This window comes from Pan troglodytes, chromosome 22, assembly GCF_028858775.2.
Source record: "Pan troglodytes isolate AG18354 chromosome 22, NHGRI_mPanTro3-v2.0_pri, whole genome shotgun sequence".
NCBI lineage: Eukaryota > Metazoa > Chordata > Mammalia > Primates > Hominidae > Pan > Pan troglodytes.
Window position 1 is genome coordinate 46815708 of NC_072420.2, and position 24169 is coordinate 46839876.

Consider the following 24169-nt stretch of genomic DNA (forward strand, 5'->3'; position numbering starts at 1 on the left):
CCTTCAGGCTCAGCTCAGGAGCACCACAGTGAACCAGAGGCTCCACAGGCAGGTGCTGACCTGGCAGGAGTGGGCTTGGCGGCCATCACAGGGCACCACAGACACAGCTTGAACAACTACCAGTATCGGCCACAGACCTGGAGGCATCAGCCGGGCCATGCTTCCTCTGGAGGGCTAGAGAAGGGCCTGCCCTGGCCTCTCCCCAGCATCCCAGGGTTCCTGATCTCCTGGATAAGGATACAAGTCACCACACTGGACTGGGGCTCAGCCTGCTCTAGAATACCTCACCTAAGTCACACTGGACCAGGGCTCAGCCTGCTCTAAGGTGAGCTTACCCGAGACACTGGACCAGAGATCAGCCTATCCTGGGATGAGCTCACCCGAGTCACACTGGACTAGGGCTCAGCCTATTCCGGGATGAGCTCACCCGAGTCACACTGGACCAGGGCTCAGCCTATTCCGGGATGAGCTCACCCGAGTCACACTGGGCCAGGGCTCAGCCTGCTCTAGAATACCTCACGTAAGTCACACTGGACCAGGGCTCAGCCTATTCCGGGATGAGCTCACCCAAGTCACACTGGACCAGGGCTCAGCCTGCTCTAGGATGAGCTCACCCAAGTCACACTGGACCAGGGCTCAGCCTGCTCTAAGGTGAGCTCACCCGAGACACTGGACCAGGGCTCAGCCTATTCCAGGATGAGCTCACCCGAGACACTGGACCAGGGCTCAGCCTATTCCAGGATGAGCTCACCCGAGTCACACTGGACCAGGGCTCAGCCTATCCTGGGATGAGCTCACCCGAGTCACACTGGACCAGGGCTCAGCCTATCCTGGGATGAGCTCACCCGAGTCACACTGGACCAGGGCTCAGCCTATTCCAGGATGAGCTCACCCGAGTCACACTGGACCAGGGCTCAGCCTGCTCTAAGGTGAGGTCACCCGAGACACTGGACCAGAGATCAGCCTATTCCGGGATGAGCTCACCCGAGTCACACTGGACCAGGGCTCAGCCTATTCTAGGATGAGCTCACCAGAGTCACAGTGGACCAAAGCTCAGCCTGCTCTAGAATGACCTCACTGGAGTCACACTGGACCAGGGCTCAGCCTATTCCAAGATAACCTCACCCAAGTCACACTGGACCAAGCTCACCCTGCTCCAGGAAGATCTCACCTGAGCTCACTGCATCTGCAAGGACCCCATTTCCAAACAAGGTCACATCCAGAGGTCTGGGGCTTAGGGGTTGGGGTTGGGGGTAGGGGGTAGGGGTTAGGGGGCAGGGGTTAGGGGGCAGGGGTTAGGGTTCAGGGTCGGGTTCAGGGTCGGGTTCGGGTTCGGGTTTAGGGTTAGGGGTCAACATGTGAAACTGGGGGAATGCAGTTCACTCTGGATACCCTGAAACTTTGTTGTCCTTTGAGAAGACTCACTCTTTTCTTCATACTCCACCGCTCTGTCATCTGACCACACAGCCTGCAGCTCCAGGGGAGTACGTCAGTTATTTTCTCTTCCTTTCCTCCTTTTCCCATCCCACAAAAAAACTACGCAAATGCCAGCAGGAAATGCAGAAGAGGCCCACCGGTTTTGCTAAGTCCCTGCGCCCTGAGTGTCAGCCCTCAGATCTCTGTGCTCCAGGTGAACACCGCGGGTCCCGCAGGTGGAGGGAGGCAGAGGCCCCTGCAGGTGGAGGGAGGCAGAGGCCCCTGCAGGTGGAGGGAGGCAGAGGCCCCTGCAGGTGCACAAGTTCCACCCACAGGAGCTGCCCAGGGCCTCTGCAGGGAGAGGGCGCTCACCCTCTCTCGTGCCAGCTCCCACGTGTGCAGCCTCGGACCCTGCAGGGCAGGAACGTCAGTCCCACTGGAAGGGACTTCCAGCTACCTACAGGCTCTACCCACAGCTCCACCCAGCAACTGCCGCTCACCACTGGCCCTTCACCAATTACACCACACCAGCATCCCCTCACCAGCATCCCTCACAAATGTCCCCTCATGGTCCCAACACCAATGTCCCCTCACAAATGTCCCCTCATGGTCCCAACACCAATGTCCCCTCACAAATGTCCCCTCCCTCACGGTCCTAACATCAATGTCCCCTCACAAATGTCCCCTCATGGTCCTAACACCAATGTCCCCTCATGGTCCCAACACCAGTGTCCCCTCACAAATGTCCCCTTCATTGTCCCAACACCAATGTCCCCACACAAATGTTCCCTCACAGTCCTAACACCAATGTCCCCTCACAAATGTCCCCTCATGGTCCCAACACCAATGCCCCCTCACAAATGTCCCCTCATTGTCCCACCAATGTCCCCTCACCAATGTCCCCTCACCATCCCAACATTGATGTCCCCTCACCAGCCCAACACCAATGTCCCCTCACCAATGTCCCCTCCCAGCCTTCCCTCCTGAGTCCCCTCCCAGCCTCCCCTCCCAGCCTCCCCTCCCCAGCGTTCCCTCCCAGCCTCCCCTCCCCGCATTCCCTCCCAGCCTCCCCTCCCAGCCTCCCCTCCCCAGCTTTCCCTCCCAGCCTCCCCTCCCAGCATTCCCTCCCTGTCGCCCCCTGCCGGCCGGATATGTAGGAACCTTTCATGCTGAGTGATGATGGCCCTGTACCCACACACACCTTGGGTGTTTTTTCTCCCTGTAGGATTCTTGTCATTTGTCTTGGATGATGACATCTTTTTTCATGAACAAGTATGTTCTATTTTCAGAATGGGAAATCTCTCCAATAAGGCATCTGAGTTTTCTGCTTCACTCAAGGACACAGTAATCTTCTTTTTAATATCCTGCAGTGCTGACTAACAAATACATTCATACGTCGTCTGTCACATGTAATAGTCCATCTGGAAGTAATTTGAGAGTATAGTGATTTGTTAAATTATTTTTTAATGGAGAACTTCTCTGGAGACAGGAGGCTGGCTGGGCAGGGAGGAAAAGTCTCCCAGGAGCCACTGGTTGAAGGGTGGACGGGAACTGAGGACGGGGCCAGTACCGTGCTCTGTGGAACTGTCCGGACCTGCTGAGAGCTGCACCTGGGAAGCGAGGCTATCCTTCCAGCGTCGAAGGTCCTGCTGTCCCTGGGGTTTCTGTCCCATGCACAGAACCAGGGCCCCTTTCCCTCAGACAAGGGGCCTCACAGCCCAGGGACCTGCACTGAACCCCAGGTCCTCTGAATACCTGTGACCCTGCCCACTGTGGGCTGCACTGGGTGTCTGGGGACCCTGGTGCTGAGGTCCGTCTCCTCACGCTGCAACCCCATTCCCTCCAACGCTGGCTCCCATGGGCCACTGACCATATGTCCTGCTCCTGCCCCAAGACCCGCAGCTCAGCTCTCAGCCCTGCCCCCAAAACCGCCAACACACAACACAGGTTTGGTGCCAAAACTTTACTGGAGATCACATGGGACTAAGGGGCCTTCTGTCCCTGCCAGCGCCTCCATTCCCAGGCGATGCCCTGCTGCCTGCCCACCCATCCTCCGGGCCCCACACGAACAAGCTGTGTCCCCCACCGAGGTCACAGCTCTGCCCTCTGGGGATGGGCGAGGGAGGGGCCACAGAGCCCGGAGAGGCCTCCCGCACCGTCACTCCTGCCGGGTCTCCAAGCAGTCCAGCACCAGTGCAGCCTGGGTCTTGGCTTCCTGCAGGAGGCTGGAAACACGATGGTGGATCTGATGGACACAGGGAAAGAGGGGTCTGGGAGTGCCAGTCTTCAGCCCAGCTTGCTGGGCAGCAACCTCCGACCCCCACTGCCCACGGCCAGTCAGCAATCACCCTGAGGCTGTGAATCCAGGCCCCCACGTGGGGTCCGGGCACCACACCTGCCTCCTGCTCACCTGGTCCTTAAATGCCTCGTCTGTGATGTCCCTCAGGTTGATGAGCACGTTGAAATATGCGCCAAACACGCCCATCTCCAGGGCTTTGGCCGCCACCTGCAAGGACCCCAGGGAGCCCCTACATGGATCAAGGCTGAGCAAACTGCCGGAAGGAGGGTCTCTGCCTGACGGACTCCGGGACAGGCCGGACTTCATCCTCTTCCTCACAAGGAGCCCAGCGCAGCCCCCGCTTTCGCCCCACAGAGGGCTAAGCCCCACCACTGAGCTTAGAAAACAAAACTTCCTCTTATCCAAGCAGGGCTCAGCCCCACAGGAGGCCTGGGAGCAGTCACGCTGGAGGCTCTCCGCCACTCTAGGAGCCAGGACCACAGTTCTAGAGGCAAAGTCATCCCCTGGAGGGCCCCCGGAGGCAGCTTCAGGCTAACGGCCCGCCCACGGCCCAGGGCCACTTCCCAGGGACTGAGGGGACACTTCTCTGGGACCAGATGCTGAAAAGAGGTGTCTTTCCTATAAAGACCCCGAAGACCATGAGGTCTTAGGGCAGCTGCAGAAAGTGCTGAGCCCATGAGATAGACGCTCCTTCTCTGGGACCCTCTGCCCAGCCGTGGCCCCTGTCAGTGTGAGGCATCTACTTCCAAGAGCTGCCTTGTGTGCTTCCTCGTGTTTTGTTGTTTTTGACCCAGGGTCTTGCTCTGTCACCAAGGCTGGAGTGCAGTGGTGTGATCACGGCTCACTGCAGCCTTGACCTCCTGTGCTCAAGCAATTCTCCTGCCTCAGCCTCCCAAGTAGCTGGGACCACAGGCACCACCGTGCCTGGCTCATATATGTCTATTGTACAGCCAGGGTCCCGCTATGTTGCCCAGGCTGGTCTCAACCTCCTCTATTCAAGTGATCCTCCCGCCTCAGCCTCCCAAAGTGCTGGGACCACAGGCGTGAGCCATTGTGCCTGGGCTGACATAGGTGTTTTCTAGAACAAGACAGTGGGGGTGATACAAGGGGTCTTGGGGGAGTATACACTTATACAGTGGTCAGGGTGGGCTCTGCAGACACATTTGGGTCTCCGTCTGTGGTGCCGCCGTGAGCGAGATCTTAGAAGGCAGCGGACACCCCGGCCCTGTTAGAGGAGGCCAAAGCCCCGGGAACTGCCCGTGAAGTGAGGTCTCCCTACCTGGCTCAGCCCAGCAAACCACCGTGCTCTCCAGCAACTCAGCCCCAACAGCTGCTTCCTGCTTTGCAGCAGGAGACCTGGGGTCCCCCGGGCCCCCCTACCTGGAGGTCTGACCGGCAGGCCAGGTTCCCACACCAGGCCAGTTCCTGCAGCGCCGGCCATAGCGAGGCCACCGTCTCCGCCAGCGTCAGCGGCACAGAGACTGCCCGCCTCAGACCCTCCTGTAGGGCCGCCGTGCGCCTGAAAGGAGCAAGAGGAGAGCCTGGGCACAGCGGCACACACAGGCAGGCAGTGGACACACTGCACCCCAACAGGGCTGAGCAGGCTGCAGAAGCGGGCGATGGGAAGTCATTCCCAAACACCCAGCACGCCCAGGCTGACCACGCCCCGTCATTCCCAAACACCCAGCACACCCAGGCCAACCACGCCCCGTCACAGCACCCAGGTACCCGGGATCCTGGCCACCAACTCCCCAGACACAGAGGCCCACGGTGCGGCCGGCCCTCCAGGCTCACCTGTCCTTTTCCTCAGGTGTGTTCTTGGGCAGCCTCATTGCTTCCTGCCATAAAGAGAGAGAACCACTGGGCGAGGGACCGTAGGGGGAGCAGCCATGCCCTCTGAGCTCCCACAAGGGGCCGTAGCAAGGAGCATGTCCGAGGCAGGGACCAGTTCTCTGGGAACCAAGCTTCTGTTGGGCCAGTGGTTTACAGCCCTTGGCATCAGGCTTGGTGGAGGAGCAGGGTAGGGGGAGTCAGGGGCACACAGCAGATGGTCAGAGACCCGGGGATGTGAGAAGCAGGTAGTTCCCTCAGGGCCCTTATTCTCAGCTAAAGAGCCTGAGGGCCCAGGAGGTCCCCTGAGCCCTCAGAACCTGTAGGCAGGAGTGGCTCTGGGCCTGTGTCTCCAACACAAGCAGCTGCACCGCCCCCAAGCCTGGGCATAAGAGGCTCAGACTGTGCAGAAGGACCAAGAGCAAACCTCAAAGCCCCTCATGTCCCTGCCCCGGTCACAGACACTGGCCTTTCCTAGGTGCTCATGTGTGTAGCTCACGGCGTCACCGTAAGGCACTCGGCTCCTCGGACCCACCCCGTGTGGAAGGGCATAGCTGGGACCACACACCAACCTTCCAAGGACCCACTGGGAGCCCTACTCACATGGACTGTGGCCAGAGCCCTGGCCAAAGGGTGCTCAGTGGGGAATACGCTCACTTCATCTTGGAAGATTCAGCCAACTCTCCACCAGAAAGTCATCATCAACCGCCCCTACCCTCGACCATGGATGAGAGCAAATGCTCCCTGGGCCCCAGCCAGATCTGGGTCCTTTGACCATTCCGACAGCAGTGATCGAGGAACAGAAATGCCCAGTGTCTCCCTGACTGGCTGGGGCGTCATCCAGACCAGGCCTCCTGGCTGCAGCCCCTCTCCCAGGCTGTCCTCTGCACAAGGTTCTGTAGCAGTTGCAGGCGGAGGCAGGACAGCCATCCTCAAGCTGTGACTCGCGCTACGAACACTCTCTCACACCCAGGCCTTGCTGTGTCCATGGTCTCCCTGGGCAGATCTTGGCCAAGGGTGTGCTTCAGGTGGCCGCATCTGTGTCCGGCCGAGGCCTGCCCGCCCGGTCCGTTTTGTTTTCTGTGATTTATCGTGAGGCTTGGTTGTGTTGGTGATGGGGAAATACAGTTTTCTATTCCTTCTGGAAATTACTTATGTATTTGGTGCAAGGTACAGATATCTCCTTATGTTTTTCAAAAGTTGACCTTCGCATTGCTCAGAGGGAGTGTAAACCAACCCAGCACTCCCGTCCACCTTCACGTGCCTCACAGGGAGTGTAAACCAACCCAGCACTCCCCGTCCACCTCGGCATTGTTCACAGGGAGTGTAAACCAATCCAGCACTCCCCGTCCACCTTCACATTGCTCAGAGGGCGTGTAAACCAACCCAGCACTCCCCGTCCACCTTCACGTGGCTCACAGGGCGCGTAAACCAATCCAGCACTCCCCGTCCACCTTCGCATTGCTCACAGGGCGCGTAAACCAACCCAGCACTCCCCGTCCACCTTCACATTGCTCACAGGGAGTGTAAACCAACCCAGCACTCCCCGTCCACCTTCACATTGCTCACATGGAGTGTAAACCAATCCAGCACTCCCCGTCCACCTTGGCATTGCTCACAGGGCGTGTAAACCAATCCAGCACTCCCCGTCCACCTTCATATTGCTCACAGGGAGTGTAAACCAACCCAGCACTCCCCGTCCACCTTCACATTGCTCACATGGAGTGTAAACCAATCCAGCACTCCCCGTCCACCTTGGCATTGCTCACAGGGAGTGTAAACCAACCCAGCACTCCTCGTCCACCTTCGCGTGGCTCACAGGGAGTGTAAACCAACCCAGCACTCCCCGTCCACCTTCACATTGCTCACAGGGAGTGTAAACCAATCCAGCACTCCCCGTCCACCTTCACATTGCTCACAGGGCGCGTAAACCAATCCAGCACTCCCCGTCCACCTTCACATTGCTCACAGGGAGTGTAAACCAATCCAGCACTCCCCGTCCACCTTCACATTGCTCAGAGGGAGTGTAAACCAATCCAGCACTCCCCGTCCACCTTCACATTGCTCACAGGGAGTGTAAACCAACCCAGCAGTCCCCGTCCACCTTCGCATTGCTCACAGGGCGCGTAAACCAATCCAGCACTCCCCGTCCACCTTGGCATTGCTCAGAGGGAGTGTAAACCAATCCAGCCCTCCCCGTCCACCTTCGCATTGCTCACAGGGCGCGTAAACCAACCCAGCACTCCCCGTCCACCTTCGCATTGCTCAGAGGGAGTGTAAACCAATCCAGCCCTCCCCGTCCACCTTGGCATTGCTCAGAGGGAGTGTAAACCAATCCAGCACTCCCTGTCCACCTTCACGTGGCTCACAGGGAGTGTAAACCAATCCAGCACTCCCCGTCTGCCTTCACATTGCTCACAGGGAGCGTAAACCAATCCACTGATTTCGACCACTGATGCCTAGTACAGTCTCACCGTCCCCGCTCATGGTTCTCTAAACCACACGTCTTGTTTCTTTCCTGCCCCTTGATTACATTTTCATCTACGTACTTTTCCTACTTGTTTTTTAATTATTCACCTTATTTTAAATTTCTAAACATAAAGTTGTTCCTATGTTTTATATACATATGTTTACATTAGAGACAGGGTGTCGTTCTGTTGCCCAGGCTAGAGTGCAGTGGTGCAATCACGGCTCACTGCAGCCTCAAACTCCTGGCCTCAAGCTACCCCGACTTATGCCTTCTGAGTAGCTGGGACCACAGGCACCTGCTACCACGCCTGGCTTTATTTTTTTTTTCTTTTTGGGTGGGTAAATACAGGGTCTTGGTGTGTGGTCTAGGCTGGTTTCAAACTCCTGAGCTCAAGGGATTTGCCCACCTTGGTTTTCCAAAATGCTAGGATTACAGGTGTGAGCTATCATGCCTGGCCTATTTCTAATATTTATATTTAAATTCATGACTGTCTTTAAATGCCTGTCCGGGTCTAAAGTTCATCAACCCATTAAAGTCTAGAAAAGATCATCTTGTTCTGGGGAGGCCATTTGAACTGTGATACAAGACCCAAAAAATATAAAGTCAGGATTGATACATTCCACGACATAAAGATTAAGAGTCATTGTCAGAAGCCCCACACGCGAAGTCCAAAGACGAACAACAAACGGGGAAAGCTGAGCCCAGAACAAGGCCTGCCTCCCCTATTAAAAAAAAAAAAAAATACTAGAAGGCAGCGAAAGCCCCAAGAGAAACTAAGATAAAAGGAGTCAAAAAATATTCACCAGATAACTTCCTGGAAAAGAAGTAAAAACCACTGCTAAATGTAAGGAACATGCTTAACCTCCCCGGTAATGAGAAGCGCATCCCAGAAGGCAGGGCTCTGCGAGCAGGTGTTGGGTCCCTGGGCCCCCCCGGGGACGGGGGTGCTTCCCCCAGTGGAAAACCCAAGGGGCCAGGCTGGGAGCGGGCGGGGCTGTGTGCGAGGGGAAGGAAACGCGGAGCTCTGAGGCAGCGAGAGAGGCGAGCACTGGGCGCGCTGTGGCGAAGGCGGGCTGAACCCCCGAAGGGCCGATCTATTGTAAAAAGTAAATAAATAAAACCTGAATTTTTAAAATGACTGGAAACGGTGATCAGCGTCTACACCTCCCTGCAAACAGTGTGTCCGGAATTGGTTCCTTCTGATGTTCAGATACGTCCGGAGTTTCTTCCTTCTGGCGGGTTCGTGGTCTTGCTTGACTTCAGGAGTGAAGCCGGAGACCTTCTCAGTGAGCTCTTACAGGTGGCGCTTCGGGAGCTGTTTCTTCCTCCCCGTGAAGCCGCCGACCTTCACAGTGAGCGTTAAGCTCTTACAGGTGGCGCGTCGGGAGCTGTTTCTTCCTTCGGGTGAGGCCGCCGACCTTCATAGTGAGCGTTAAGCTCTTACAGGTGGCGCTTCGGGAGCTGTTTCTTCCTCCCCGTGAAGCCGCCGACCTTCGCAGCGAGCGTTACAGCTCTTAAAGGTGGCACGTAGCACAGCTGTTAGCTCCTCCCGGTGGGTTTGTGGTCTCGCTGACTTGAGGAGTGAAGCTACACACCTTCGCAGTGAGTGTTACAGGTCGTAAAGGTAGTGCAGGCCCAAAGAGTAAGCAGCAGCAAGATTTAGTTCGAAGAGCAAAAGTACAAAACCCCCACAGCTTGGACCAGGACCCGCCATGATTGGCGCTGCTGGCTTCTGTGGCCAGCTTTTATGCCCTTATTTGGCCCCACCCACATCCTGCTGATTGGTCCATTTTACAGAGTGCTGATTGGTCCGTTTTTAAAGAGTGCTGATTGGTGCGTTTACAAACCTTTAGCTAGACAACAGAACACTGACTGGTGCGTTTTTACAATACTTTAGCTAGACAGAGAAGTTCTCCAAGTTCCCACCCCAGTAGCTAGACACAGTGCTGATTGGTGTGTTTACAAACCTTTAGCTAGACAGAAAAGTTCTCCAAGTCCCCACCAGACCCAGAAGCCCAGCCAGCATCACCTCTCCACAGGACCAGAACGGGAGCCTCAGGCGACTCCCTCTGTAAATCCGGGACTGTTTATCCGAGGCCCTCATCCTGGCTCCCTCTGTGCCTGTGTGTGGATTCCACGTGCATTTGGGGCCTGCCTTCCTCACCCAGCCTTGTAGGGTAGACTTCCCAACTGAGGGCTGGGGGTCTTGTGGCCCTCCCAGAAACACAGGCGCCCCCACTGCCCTGCTCCGGAGGCTGGGGCACATGTTTCTCTCTCCCTCCCTCCCACTCTGTCCCTCCCTGTCTCTCTCCCCACCTCCCTCTCTCCCCACTCCCCTCCCTCTCTCCCTACCCCCCCTCTCCATCTCCCTCTTGTGGGCGACAAGCTAGCCAGGTGCCCAGGCAAGAGACCGAGGGCACGAGCTGTTTTAGTATAATAAAATATATAAAATAACAAGAGTTGTACTAGATATAGATGATAGATATGATTATATATATTAATCATTAGTTTGTAGCAATTACTCTTTAATATTATAATAATCTTTGCTCTGCAATCATAACCTAGGAAAAACCAGGCCATACACAGATAGGAGTTGAAGGGGCACGCTAAAAAGTGACCAAAAAACGAGTGTGAGCTCTTTGCCAGGCCTGGGCAGGGCCACTAGAGGGCTCCTTGGTCTAGCAGTAAGGCCAGCGTCTGAGAAGGCGCCCGTTACCAAGCGGAGCATGGTCTACGGTAGTGTGAGTGCCAAAGAAAAGTATCCGCTACTTAGCAGACCAGAAAAGGCAGTCTCCCTTTCTCCAGGGGAGTTTGAAGAAGACTCTGGTCCACCACCTCTTGTAAAGGGCCCGCCCGCAGTTATCCCGAGGCCTAATCGTCTCCCTGTGATGCTGTGCTTTAGCGCTCATGCTCCTGTTTCACTTTTATGTTCCACTCTGTACACCTGGCTCCACCCTCTAGATAACAGTAGCAAACTTAGTAAAAGTATTAAAGTCTTTAATCTTTCTAAAAAGAGCATTAAAAAAAATGATGTAAGCTGTCCTCTCTCTGGCTCGGCTACCTAACCGGGAAGGGGCCCCTGTGCGGTGGACATGTGACTCACGTGACCTTCCCTCCCTCACTCCCTCCCCCCCCTCCGCCATCTGCCTCTCTCCCCACTCTCCCTCTCTTCTCTCTCCCCTCCCTCTCTCTCTCTTTTCTGCCTTTCCCTCCTGTCCTCTCCTGGGCTGGAACTGCTTGGGGGCATCCTGACCTTGTCACTGCCCTTTCCCAGGCTCTCTGGCCCCTGCCCTAGGCTCTGAGCACCCAGCACCCATCTGTGGGCACATCCTGCCAGCTGATGCTCATGTTCCTGTCCCGTTTGGAGGGAGGTGGGGTCACTGCCTGCCTGAGTGGGTGTTATCTGAAGATGGTGTTTCTGTCTTATGTTGTGGCTGAAACGGGTCCTCTCTGGCCTGCCTGAGAGCACTCATCACTGTGTTCCCGAGATTCTTGCAGGCCTCCTTTCCTGGAATTGCAGGCTTCTTTAGGGGCCCTGCCTTGCTCCAGGTCTGTGGGGTCCCCCAAGCCTGGGCTCCTGGCTCCCCTGCTGGGAGAGGCCTGTTCCCTTGTACCGGCTGTCATGGCCTGTTAATGTGGGGTCACCCTGGCCGAACCCTCAAACCCTGCTGGGCCCAAGCACTTGCCGGGGTGAGGGCAGTGCTGGTGGTCAAGGTCCAGACAGCGGCCAGTGGTGACACCCTCAGGCCCCTCCTGGTCCCCAGCCCCTCCCCAGCCAGTGGCTGACCCGCTTCTCACTGGGGCCCCAGCTGGGGGTTCGCTGTTGGTGGGGCCCGGGGAGCCCTGCTGTGGCCGCCACTCACCAGGTAGGCGGCGAAGGCCTCGGCGTCGGCATCCACCAGCGTGGTTAGCTTGGCCGAAGCCTCGCGGAAGGGCGGGATCAGGCGCCGCATCGTCGTGTCCAGGGACTGGAATTGGCGCCGCCCGTAGGTCATGAGGCCCACCATGGAGCCCAGCGCCGCACCCTGCGAGAGGGGTGGATGTGGGGGTCGCAGGGACCCCAGACGGCCCGGGACCGTCCCCAGGAAGAGCCAGGGGCCCGGGTGATCCCTGCGGGGGTCCCGCCCCTGGGGGTCCCACCCGTGTGGCCCCCACGTCTCCACCCAGGGCGGCCCCACCGCGCCCTCCCCACCCCGCGCCCTCCCCCCAACAGCGCCGTTCCCCCTCCCCGCCCTCCCCCAACAACATCGCCCTCCCCGCAACAGCGCCCTCCCCCCAACAACTGCGCCTCCCCCCGCGCTCACCATGGCCGCAGCGGCCGCCGCCACCGAGCCGCCCCCGGGGGCCGCAGAGCGGGCACCCACCTCCCCCACGAAGGCGCGCAGGGACTTGCTGCCCAGGCCTCGCTCAGGCCCGCGCTCAGGGACCAGGTACCTGCAGGGTGGGCGCGGCTCAGCGGGTCTGGCCGGGGTTGGTGGGGGGAGCGCAGTCCTCCCGGGGCGGCCCCAGGCCCCACGCCCGTCTGCACCCACGGGGAGGTGACCACTCGGGTGAGAACCTGCGGGGACCCGGCCGCGGTCTCTGTGCCCCCCTCACCCCCCAGACCCCGGCTTGGAGCAGGCCGAGTAGGCGCCCAAAGGGAGGCGCTGGGAGGACTCAGCCGGGTCTCCACGCAGGGACCCCAGCGCCCCGCGAGGCCCGAGAGGCAGAGCCCGGGAGGGGTGAGAAGAGGGCGGGAGGGCAGAGGCTCACTCGATGATCCGCTCCTTAGGGCTGAAGGGGCACAGGGAGTCCAGGCCCAGCCGGCTCACCACCTGGAAAAGGGGCTTGGAGTGGAAACGGCCTCGGCGCGTCTCCACCACCAGGAAAGCCTCGGAACCCGCGGGTCCCACCCTTGTGGCAGTCGCCCCCTGCCCCGAGCACACAGGTGCTTTTGCGGGGAGCAGGGCAGGGGCGTGGCTGGCACCCCCCACCTCTGCCCCGCCGGGAGCCCTGTGGGCCCCGCCCCAACAGGCACCCCGTACAGGCTTCTGGAAACAGCCATCACCCTGAGTTGCCCTTGGGGAACCTGAGGCCCAGAGAAAGGAGTTGCCCCCTGGGGACCCCTCAGCAAACTGCTGCTCATGCTTCGCCGCCCCCCAGCACCACTGCCCCACCGCTGACGGGCGGGAAAGATTTTAATTCACCAAGTCTTCACATCTAACAAGTCCTCAAAAGCTGAGGAACAGCCCCAAGTCACCCACACATAAACTTGTATGCCACAAAAGTGAGCTTTACCTAAATTCAAAATAAAGTTGTGACAGTCCCATTTAAGATTAGAATTCATTCTGCGAAACCCATTCAGAACACGTTGGCTATGCGACCCCCACCCCACCCCACAGAGACGGACAGCAGCCGGGCGGGGTGGAGAGTGCCTCCCCGTGGCCATAGAACCAGCAAGCCGCAAGGCAAAGCCTCCTTCCACAGAAAACCCCAGGAAGATGCCGGGCATTTTAAAGGCCTGGCTAAGCTAGTAGACAGGACATCATTCGAAACCAGACACGACCAGAAAGACGAGTCCGGAAAGGCCTGCCAGCCTGGAGCTGGGTCTGCCCTGGGGGCAACTGCCCCTCTCTGGCAGCCCCTGATGAGTGGGGGAGGTCTGGGGCCTTCAGAGTGGGGTCCGACTGGAGACCCCTGGAAGGTGACACCCCCAAGGATGAATTAGAAACAGCCACCCGCCAGAGGAAACAGTTGAGGTACTTCCCAGTCCCTGCCTTCCCTTTGGGCGAAGCAGGAAAAAAAAAAAAAATCTCCTGGGAATTCCTAATCACAAGCCACCCTGACAGGGCTGCAGGCCTCACCCGACACCGAATTCACTCTTGTGTGGTTCCAGAACTCCAAGCCAAAAACTCAGCTTCAGGGGGTCCTGTGAGGCAGTGTCCACAAGCGCCAGCACAAACCCTCCTTGGAGGAGAAAACTTTGAACCCAGGTGTCCAAGAATTACCATAGATAAAATTGCAAAGAGCATGCACTGGCAATCAAAAATCACACAACACAAAGCAAAGCAGCCTCACCACAAGGAGGCAGCACGCAGCCACGGGCACAGCCAGACCTGTGCAGGCTGCAGGCATGGGGCCCTTCAGGTAAAGAAGACAAAACCCCAGCCAGTCACGGTGGCTCACGCCTGTAATCCCAGTGCTTTGGGAGGCTGAGGCGGATGGATCACGAGGTCAGGAGTTCAAGACCAGCCTGGCCAAGATGGTGAAACCCCGTCTCTACTAAAAAAAAAAAATACAAAAATTAGCCAAGTGCGGTGGCACACGCCTGTAATCCCAGCTACTCGAGAGGCTGAGGCAGAGAACTGCTTCAACCCGGGAGGTGGAGGTTGCAGTGAGCCAAGATCGCACCACTGCACTCCGGCCTGGGTGACAAAGTGAGACTCCATCTCAAAAAAAAAAAAAGAAGAAGAAGAAGACAAAACGCCACACTGGAAAGCAGACGGGGCCTCACACATAAGAAGACAAGGAAATGTGGAGAAGCGACAGCTGCTGCTTAGACAGAAAGGATGACGTTGGAATGCTGTCACTGGCTCCTAAAACTCTGGAATTTTGGTAATAAACAGGTATTTACCTACTCAATACTTTAAACACCTTCAAGTACTCCCCACAACGTATTAATTGCAAAAGGAAAAATAGTAACATTGCAGTGAAGGGTCCAGGAGGAAGGGGGTCGCCTTGGCAAGTGACGGGTCCACGTCGGCACCCTGAGAAAATGAGCATCGTGGGGAGTCGGCGTCTCTGAGGAGGACACAACACTATCTATGCTTTTCCTGCCAAAAATGCGTAACTGGCTGGGCGTGGTGGTGCACACCTGTCGTCCCAACACTTTTAGGAGGCTGACGTGAGTGGATTGCTTGAGTCCAGGAGTTTGAGACCAGCCTGGGCAATAGAGCAAAACCCCATCTGTACAAAATTAGCCAGGACTACATAGTGGTCCTTGCCTGTAATCCCAGCACTTTGAGAGGCTGAGGTGGGAAGATCACCTGAGCCCTGGAGTTTGGGGCTGCAGTGAGCTGTGATTGTGCCACTGCACTCCAGCCTGGGTGACAGAGCAAGACCCTGTCTCAAAAGAAGTAATAAATTTAATTAAAATAAAAATGCACAACTACATCTGGCCACAAGCAACATCAGACTAGTCCCCACTGAAGCGCTTTTAAAAGTCTGTCCTTTGAAACTATGTCAAGGTCAATGAAGGACAAGGAAGACAGGAAGAGTTGGAAGAAAGGAGAAAAGGTTGGCTCAGTGCTCTGTGTTACGTGAACTGGATCACAGATTGGAGGAGAAATCGCTATGATGGGAATCACTGGGACACTGAAGCAATTTGATTATGGCCTGAGGATTATTAGATACTAGGATTGTATCAGTGTTGAATTTCCTGATTTTGATAATTACACTGTGGTTATGTAAGAGAATGTCCCTGTTCTTAAGAAACACAGCCTTAATAAATTAGGGGTAAAAGAGCACAATGTCTTCAACCCAACTTTTAAATAGTCCGGAAAAAAATATAATATGATTATACACAAATAAATGGGGCGAAATGCAAGCACTTGGAAAATATCGGTGGAAGGCAGGAGTGGAGGGCCACCTGTATCTTCTCTGTAAGAAATTATACAAAATGTAAAGTCACAAAAAATTTTGTTAACAGCCAAGAATACAACAGACAAGGCCACAAACGCACCAATGATTGAGGCTAGGTTTTGGAAAACCACTGTGAATCCAGAGGAAAGGAGTGGAAGAGAAAGTAAAGACAGAGACAGAGAAGACATCAAAGCTGCTGCAGCATCACGGGGTCCTACAGCTAGAGAACTAAACAACTGGGTCAGCGATCTAATAGAAGAAAATATGCCCGAGACTAAACAAGGACGGAATCCACAAGTCACGAGAGCTAAATCAGTAAAAACACAGACAAAACGTCCCCAAAAATCCAGTTAAGTGGATTGTGCTTATTGCGAAAAACACACCCAAAACAAAGTGACCTTGAGTGAAAGGACAGACCAAGGCGGATAGCGGCTCTGCAGTCACCTCGAGTGAAAGGACAGACCAAGGCGGACAGCGGCTCTGCAGTCACCTCGAGTGAAAGGACAGACCAAGGCGGACAGCGGCTCTGCAGTCACCTCGAGTGAAAGGACAGACCAAGGCGGACAGCGGCTCTGCAGTCACCTCAAGTGAAAGGACAGACCAAGGCGGACAGCGGCTCTGCAGACGCTGCCACACCCCAGCAGGACCTGAGGCCCCGGTGGAACCCAGACTCCAGAAGCCTTGAGGCCCAGGTGTCCACAAGACAAAAGGAATCACTTTCTGAAGGAGCCGCTCCGTGGATGGGGATCTAAGTCCCATAGCTGAAGGCACACACTTCCATGAGCTGCCAGTTCCAGGGGTGCAGGACGCCCCGACGGAGGTGGTGAGAGGAGGCACAGGCCCCTCCACGGGAGCATGGCCGGCCCAGGAGGCAAGACCCAGCAGAAAGAGCGGGGTGTCCTCTCCGTGGAATTTGCACAGCTGCGCATATCATAGGTCACAAAAAAACCTCAATAAGGTGTCCAAAATAAAAAGTGAAATCTCATCTTCTGAACACAAGTCAATAAAATGAAGGGGGAGGAGGGGGAGGGAAGCTGCGCCCCAGGGCTGTGAGCTCCGCCCCCGCCTCCCCACCCTCCCCGCACGCCCGTCCGACCCTTCCTCGGCAGCCCGGCCTACCAGCCTGATCCGCTGCTCCTCCTCCAGGATGAAGAGGCTCTCCTTCTCGCAGTAGAAGGCGGCCGCATCCAGCAGAGCCTTCAGGGGCACCAGGCCCACCAGCTGTGAGCCCACCACTGGGAGGCTCAGCTCCTGCCGAGGCACAGGCAGCGTCACCCCCTGGGGGCTGGCTGGAGAATGGCCCTGGCTGGAGGATGTGGGGCCCCCGCCCTGCCCACGGGACAGATCGGCACGCCCCTCACAGCAGCAGCGGCTGCTCCCGGGCTCACCTGTGCTTCTCGGCAGGTCTCCTCGTAGACCGTGTGCAGTGCCGTGACCTCAAAGTCCAGAAGATTGGTGGACACCTGAGCCAGGTTCTTCTCATCCAGGTACCAGCCAATGCCCTGAACCTTCTTCAGACGTCCTGGCTGCAAAGGAAGAGCGTTCCCCAGCCTGGGCTAGGAAGCTCATCCTGCCTGGCCCTGCCAGTCTCTCCTGGCACTTGCATTCCCCAGCTGGACGGGGAGGAGCCTGTGCCTGGGTGGGTGCTGTGGTTCTCCTCCGTCCCTCACTGAGCTGGCCGGGGAGGGCCAGAGAAACTTCGCTTGCCACAGGGAAACGGAGGCCCCAAGGGTCAGACGCCGGAGGCCCACCCCGGCAGGCCCCCGCCCAGCCTAGGCCCTGCCTTCCAGCCACGCTGTGTCCTAGATGTTGGGGGAATGCTGAGGGGTGGGGCCCCAGGCACCCCCATGCCGTTCTCCCATCCCATCTGCTCCGCTCCCGACAAGTCCCCTCAGCCCCGCACTTGTCGGGGTGACTGAGTCCACGTGGGGGGACTCTGACCTCTGCCCTTGGCCGGGGCCTAAAGCAGGACTTAGAGGTCCCTGTGCTTTTGTGCTGAGTCTGCAGGTCGGGAAGCCGGGTCCCAGGACCTTGGCTGTTTGTGGGACCAGGGTCTCTGAGTGGGGAACAGATGGGCAGGTGGTCCCCCCCGCTTTCTCCGGGTATCTATACCATCTGCGCAGGAGTGACGCTCAGACTGGGTGACCACTGCTGTGCAGACGTGGAGGGAAAGGCCTGGGGGCACCTGAAGGTTTGTAGGGGTGTCGGGGCTCCCAAGGCATCTGGAGGGATATGGGGGGCCCCTGAGGGCACCTGGGACTCCGGAAGTCGCTGTTTCCCAGCAGTATGGAAATGCTGCCACATGTTAACAAAGGGAAGTCCTGCCTCGTTCCCTGGAAAATCCCCAGGAGGCCAGAGCTCCCCAGCTTCACTCCGCTCCTGACCTGCTGACCTGCGTGGTCCCCGCACGGTGTGGACGCGGAGGCTGGGCCAGTCTGCAGGTGGGAGGCTGAACCCTGTCCGGCCGGTGCCCCATCCACCACCGACCTCCCCACCTGAGGCTCTCAGCCTCTAACCCTTTCCCGAGGGGCTGGGTGGGGCTCCATGGGGTCAGTGAACGGGGTCACCTGGTCCTTCCCGCGGCCCTGCTCCCGCAGGTTGAGCGCGATGCGGTGGGCTTGCTCCTTTGTGCCGAGCAGGTTGATGTTAAAAGCAATGAGGAACTTCCTCGCCCCCGTGGCCGTGGCCCCCCAACTGGGGACAAAGGAGCTGGGACCAAAGTCGGGCGCCCAGTCGGCCTGCTGGAGCTGTGAGCAAGTTCGCTCTGGGGTGAGACATCCCCCACGGGAGGGAGCAGCCGCCCGGGGTCCCGGGAATGAGGGGCCCGGCCCAGCCACCCCAGCCAGGACAAAGGGGCAGGTCCACCTCCTTCCCAGGCCCAACCGCCCAGGGTGGGGGCACCTTCTTAGGGAGGGCCTCGTACTCCCCGGCCCGGATGGCCGGCAGGGTCCGGCGACTGTCCATCCTGGCCGCCTCGCCGTACAGGTAAACTGCAGGAGAGCCCGGCGGTCAGGCCTGGACCGGCAGGGGGTCCAGGACTCAGTTCCTGGAGGACGCAGGTGGAGGGGCTCCCTCCAGCCTAACCCAGGAATGGGCCCCTACTGCACCCTCTCCTGGGGAGTGCCCGTTCTCCGCCTTGGATGGATGCGGGTGGTCCCAGTGGACCCTCAGTGTGGGCCAGCACCCCTGCCCACCCCCTCCTCAGAGGGTCCTGAAAAGGCAAATTGCAGGGTTAGGATGGAACATGTGGGACATGCTAACGGCAGGACGTTCATGCTTCTGTTTTCTTTGTATGATAAACAGAACCGCAAGCAACCACATAAATATAACGACAGAGAAAAGGAAAAACTCGTGAACCCGCACACCAGTGTGACTGTGACGTGGGCCCTGCGTCGGGATTTCCTTCAGGGAGCACTGGCGTGACCGTGACGGGGGTTACGTGTGCCCCGCGCGCCGGCGTGACCGTGACGGGGGTTACGTGTGCCCCGCGCGCCGGCGTGACCGTGACGGGGGTTACGTGTGCCCCGCGCGCCGGCGTGACCGTGACGGGGGTTACGTGTGCCCCGCGCGCCGGCGTGACCGTGACGGGGGTTACGTGTGCCCCGCGCGCCGGCGTGACCGTGACGGGGGTTACGTGTGCCCCGCGCGCCGGCGTGACCGTGACGGGGGTTACGTGTGCCCCGCGCGCCGGCGTGACCGTGACGGGGGTTACGTGTGCCCCGCGCGCCGGCGTGACCGTGACGGGGGTTACGTGTGCCCCGCACGCCGGCGTGACTGTGACCTACGTCCCTGCCTCGGGATTTCTTTCCAGGAGCGCTGGGTTGGTGCAGCCTAGGGGTGGGTATGCACTTTGTCCTGTTTGTCTCTGTTTGTTTCATATCATTTTCTTGATTTAGTTAATTTCCCAAAGTGAAATTATTCTGCTCTAGAAGGCGTGGACTTTAAGGCTCTTGGTTTGCCTGTGCAGCTGCTCTGCGGTGCAGTCTGAGGAAGCCCCGGGCCTGCACGGCCGCAGGCGAGGCTGCGTTTATTTCGGTATTGAGGGAGCTGCGCTTCTGCATGTTGGCTTTTTGGAACACTCTGCCCTTGCAAGAGCAGTCAAGGGCAGGGAACTGGGGGATACAGAAGGAGCCAATAACCCACACCAATGAGACGGGAGCAGAGTGAGGGGGGCGGGGGGGCACGCTCACCTGGCACGTCCAGCTCCTCTGCCAGCCTCTGGCCAAAGGCCTGGGCGCAGAGCACACACTCGTCCATGCTGACGCCCCTCACGGGGATGAAGGGGCAGACGTCTAGGGCCCCCATGCGGGGGTGCTCTCCTGCAGAGAGATGGCGAGGCTGGGCAGGAGGCCAGGTGTGGGAGTGGGTGGGAGCTCCACGGGGTTCTCGGACCCTCTGTCCTCTCCAGCCTGGGCAGCCCCCAGTCCACACGCCCAGCGAGCTGCTCACACTGACCCACAGGGAGGAGGCCGGCCCTGGGCGCTCCCAGCCCTGCCCCAGCGGCAGCACCAGCCCTCCCAGGACAACGGAAGTTCCCGCACCGTCCTCCCAGCCAGTGTGGGGGAGGTCATTCAGCCCAGGAGCAGCAGCACCTGAGCGGGTGGTCTGGCATCTCTGGGATAAACCTGTCCCTCTCCTAACACTCACAAAAATAACTTTCCAAGGGGTGCAAAGCTCAGCTCTCAGGCAGCCCTGGCCAGGCCAAGAGGGGGCGCTCGAGGCTGGCTTCCGGCCACCCCAACCCCCTCCCCTGAAGCCGAGAATCCACACTGCGTTTCCAGAGCATTCTTCTCACTAGCTGAGTCCCTCGCTGTGGCTACACCAAGCCGTGGGTCGGCGCCCACCCCAGGGGACGCCAGCCTCCCCCGCCTTTGCCGCCACCGCCCAGGGCTGGCCACTTAGAGATAAGCTTCTCATCCGTCCACCCCTCGGGATCACTGTGAATCCCTGGCCTCTCATGAGCGGCCCACAGCCCAGCCCCTGGCCAGCGCCCGTGTGTCCACACACCTTTGGCCCTGCCCGCCCACCGAGGTGTTTGGCTTGTGGGCTGTTGACAGGTCAGCTTCCGGGCAGCCCTTCCCCCACCAGTGCCTGCTCCAAGACTGGCTCTCAGCCCCCTTGACGTGTGGGCAGGTGGACGGGGCCCACAAACCTTCCCTGGCGTGGCCCCCTCCCCCCACCCAGCCGTGAAGGTGGCCCGGTGCTGTGGGAGCGTGGCGACCTGGGGGTCCCCCAGAGCACAGCCCTGCAGGCAGGCTGGGGGCCATGACCCCCACACTCCAGGGTCCTCCTAGGAGAGCCAGAGCCAGCCCCACCGGACCCCACGTTCCAAGCCTGGGCCCCGGGCCTACCCCCTCTCCCAGGACACCAGGACAGGGCTCGGCCCTGACATTCTGAGACACGGCAGCCACAGGAGAGCCCAGAGACCTCACCTTGGTGCCTGCTCATGTCGATAAGTCGGGAAGCTACCCGGGCAGCGTTGAGGGCCCCCTCCACCACGCACTCCGGCGGCCCCACGAAGGTGTACACGGTGCGGTTGGTGGAAGGGCCTGCGCCCACATCCAGCAGCACGCAGCCCGGGGTCTGTGTGATGGCTCCAGAGATGGCGTCGATCACCTGGGACACAGGCCCGGCCCCCACACCTCAGTCTCCCCGTTTGAAAGAAGGAAAAGGAGCTTGGAGGTGGCTGCACCCCGAGACACAAATGGGGGCTGAGGAGGCGGGCCAAGCCTTTGGGGGCTCTCCGACAAGCTGAGTGCCCGCACACAGCGGCCGCCCGGGAACCCTCACAGCAGCCACAGTCACTCCAGCCCAAGCACGGTCCCCACAAGGGGCTGCAGGTAGTGCTTCCAGGAGAGACTCACGGGCTCTGCTCCGACAGACAGATGCCAGAGACGTGGCCGGGGATCCAAGAAGGTGACCACAGGCGCAGGTCACAGAGGGGCCAGGACCCCCACCCCCGAGCAGGGGAGGGACAGATCACCAGCATGGGGGAGGGGCCTGAAGGGCCTAGAACCTTCCGGGTGGCAGGACTGCTGGGAGCAGGGGCTCAGCCCCAAATCTTGCCCTGTCCCAGGGCCTTGGTGCTGGCTGGAATCCCAGCATGACGAGGCCTCCCTGCACCCCTGTGGGTGACCCCTGTGGCCTGGTGCTGCCCTCTGGGAGGCCTTCCAGGTGGCCCTTAGGGCCTGCGTTTGTTCCCGGAGGAGCCTGGACCTCAGGGCTGTGGAAGGCGAGAGGCCGGACCTGGGGGCCTGCTGCCCCCTCTGTGCCTACTTCGTTTTGGGTCCAGTGAGGATGGTGGCTGCAGGATGGGGACTCAGCAAGCTAACTCCAGTGGAGATGGAGCGGCGGTGGTGGGGACCATGCTGGGCCACCTCGTGTGACCTCACGCAGCCCTTTCAGTCAGTGGCAGGAGCCCCATTTTCAGGGGGGAGCACCAAGGCCCTTTGAGGCCCAGAGATCTGCCCAACCCCCCACCGAAAGCACCCGAAAGGCCCCTGAAGCCACAGCCAAGCCTCAGCCCCCACAAGCACCAGTCATGTTCCACCCACCCCTGGGTCAGGCACTCCCCAGGCCCCTGAGCCACGGGATGTCCTTGCGGCCCACGGGCAGCGGCTCTGTCCATCCTGGGAAGACGACCCGGGACACCAAGCCCACCACCTCCTCCATGGCCTGGGCCTTAGCCACTCAAGCTGCCCCATCAGCCCTAGATGCTTGACCAGCTCCTCGGGCCTCACCTCCTGGTTCTTCCCCTCCGAAAAGTTGGGGACGCATTCCACCAGCTGGGACATGGCCAGCACCTTGATCCGGATGCTCCTCTCTGGGCAGATGGAAGGACAGGGCCAGTGCTCCGCAGCCGCCGCCAGGGCCTTTATACGCTCACCGGCAGCACCTCCCCACCGGCTTCTCATTAACCAGCAAGGCACAAGGAGCACTGGGGCCACGGTCCCTGTGCAGCAGCGGAGTGGGGTGCTGCAGAGCCACCCCGGGTGCTGTTGACCCAGAGGGGATGGCTCCACTCAGCCAGAGTGTGGGTTCCCAGAAAAGAAGCACATGCCGGGGCGAAGGGGCGTGTGCTGAGGACCCCCAGGAGCATCAGGCCAGCCTGGCTGGAATCCTGTCGTGACGAGGCCTCCCTGTGCCCCTGCGGGTGACCCTCGTGACCCTGTGCTGCCTTCCGGGAGGCCTTCCAGGCAGCCCGTGGGGCCTGCGTTTGTTCCTGGAGGAGCCTGGACCCCTGGGGCTGTGGAGGGCGAGAGGCCAGCATGAGGCCCTGGCTCGCAGCACCCAACTGAGGTCAGCTCAGCTCAGACAGGAGAGTGCAGGGGAGCACGCGTGTGAGAGTGAGTGAGGATACACATGAGCGTGGGGCAGGGGAGCACGCGTGTGAGAGTGAGTGAGGATACACATGAGCGTGGGGCAGGGGAGCACGCGTGTGAGAGTGAGTGAGGATACACATGAGCGTGGGGCAGGGGAGCACGCGTGTGAGAGTGAGTGAGGATACACATGAGCGTGGGGCAGGGGAGCACGCGTGTGAGAGTGAGTGAGGATACACGTGAGGGCAGGGCAGGGGAACACGTGAGAGCGCAGATACACGTGAGCACAAGGCAGGGGAGCACATGTGTGAGAGTTAGCGTGGATACATGTGAGCACAGGACAGGGGAACACGTGTGAGAGTGAGCGAGGATACATGTGAGTGTGGGGTAGGGGAGCACACGTGTGAGAGTGCAGGTACACGTGAGCATGGGGCAGGGGAAGCAAGCATGTGAGAGTGAGTGCAGATACATGTGAGCGCAGGGCAGGGGAACACGCGTGTGAGAGTGCAGATACACACGAGACGGGCATGTGCAATATGGGGGAAGGCAGGTGAGACCCCAGCTCTCCCCAGCTGCTGCTCCCCTGACTACAGGCTCCCCACGAAGTCAGCGGCACCAGGGCCGTGCTCAGAAGGGAGAACTCCTGTCTCCACGTTCAGCCACTGCCCACTTGCAGTGCTTTTATCATTTTCTCTTTTTTTTTTTTTTTTTGAGACAAAGTCTCACTCTGTCACCCAGGCTGGAGTGCAGCGGCACAATCATGGCTTCCTGCAGCCTTGGCCCCCGGGCTCAAGAGATCCTTTCACCTTAGCCTCCTGAGCAGCTGGGCCACAGGCACACACCACTACACTGGCTAACTTTTCCATTTTTGGTAGACATGGTGATATGGTTTGGCTGTGTCCCCACCTAAATCTCATCTTGAATTGTAGAGCCCATAGTCCCCACGTCATGGGAGGGACCCGGTGGGAGGTCACTGAATCACGGGGGCGGCTTTTTCCGGTGCTGTTTTTGTGATAGTGAATGGTCTCATGAGATCCGATGGTTTTATAAAGGGCAGTTCCCCTGCACACGCCCTCTTGTAAGACGTGACTTTGCTCCTCTTTCACCTTCCACCATGATTGTGGAACTGTTGAGTCCATTAAACTGCTTTTTCTTTAAAAATTACCCAGTCTTGCGTATGTCTTTATCAGACAAATACACATGAGGTCTCACCAC

At 58.8% G+C, this 24169-nt stretch overlaps 1 protein-coding gene across 3 annotated transcripts; it reads right to left on the reverse strand.

The window, feature by feature from the left end:
- Nucleotides 1–3364: 3364 nt before the first annotated feature.
- Nucleotides 3365–22502, reverse strand: FTCD (formimidoyltransferase cyclodeaminase). Of its 3 annotated transcripts, XM_024352371.3 has the most exons (15): nucleotides 22376–22500; nucleotides 21068–21251; nucleotides 19826–19954; nucleotides 18537–18625; nucleotides 18203–18382; nucleotides 17748–17930; nucleotides 17024–17161; nucleotides 16755–16886; nucleotides 12768–12829; nucleotides 12320–12449; nucleotides 11879–12040; nucleotides 5510–5553; nucleotides 5096–5234; nucleotides 3827–3922; nucleotides 3365–3661 (listed from the first exon to the last, which is right to left on the reverse strand). In XM_024352371.3, the coding sequence occupies exons 1-15, from the start codon at nucleotides 22427–22429 to the stop codon at nucleotides 3575–3577; spliced, it is 1809 nt and encodes a 602-aa protein (XP_024208139.2). In that variant the 5' UTR covers nucleotides 22430–22500; the 3' UTR covers nucleotides 3365–3574. The 3 variants fall into 3 exon arrangements, with proteins under 3 accessions (XP_024208139.2, XP_024208141.2, XP_024208140.2); XM_024352373.3 differs by lacking the exon at nucleotides 17748–17930 and having other exon boundaries at nucleotides 3365–3641; nucleotides 22376–22502; XM_024352372.3 differs by lacking the exon at nucleotides 17748–17930 and having other exon boundaries at nucleotides 22376–22498.
- Nucleotides 22503–24169: the final 1667 nt, after the last annotated feature.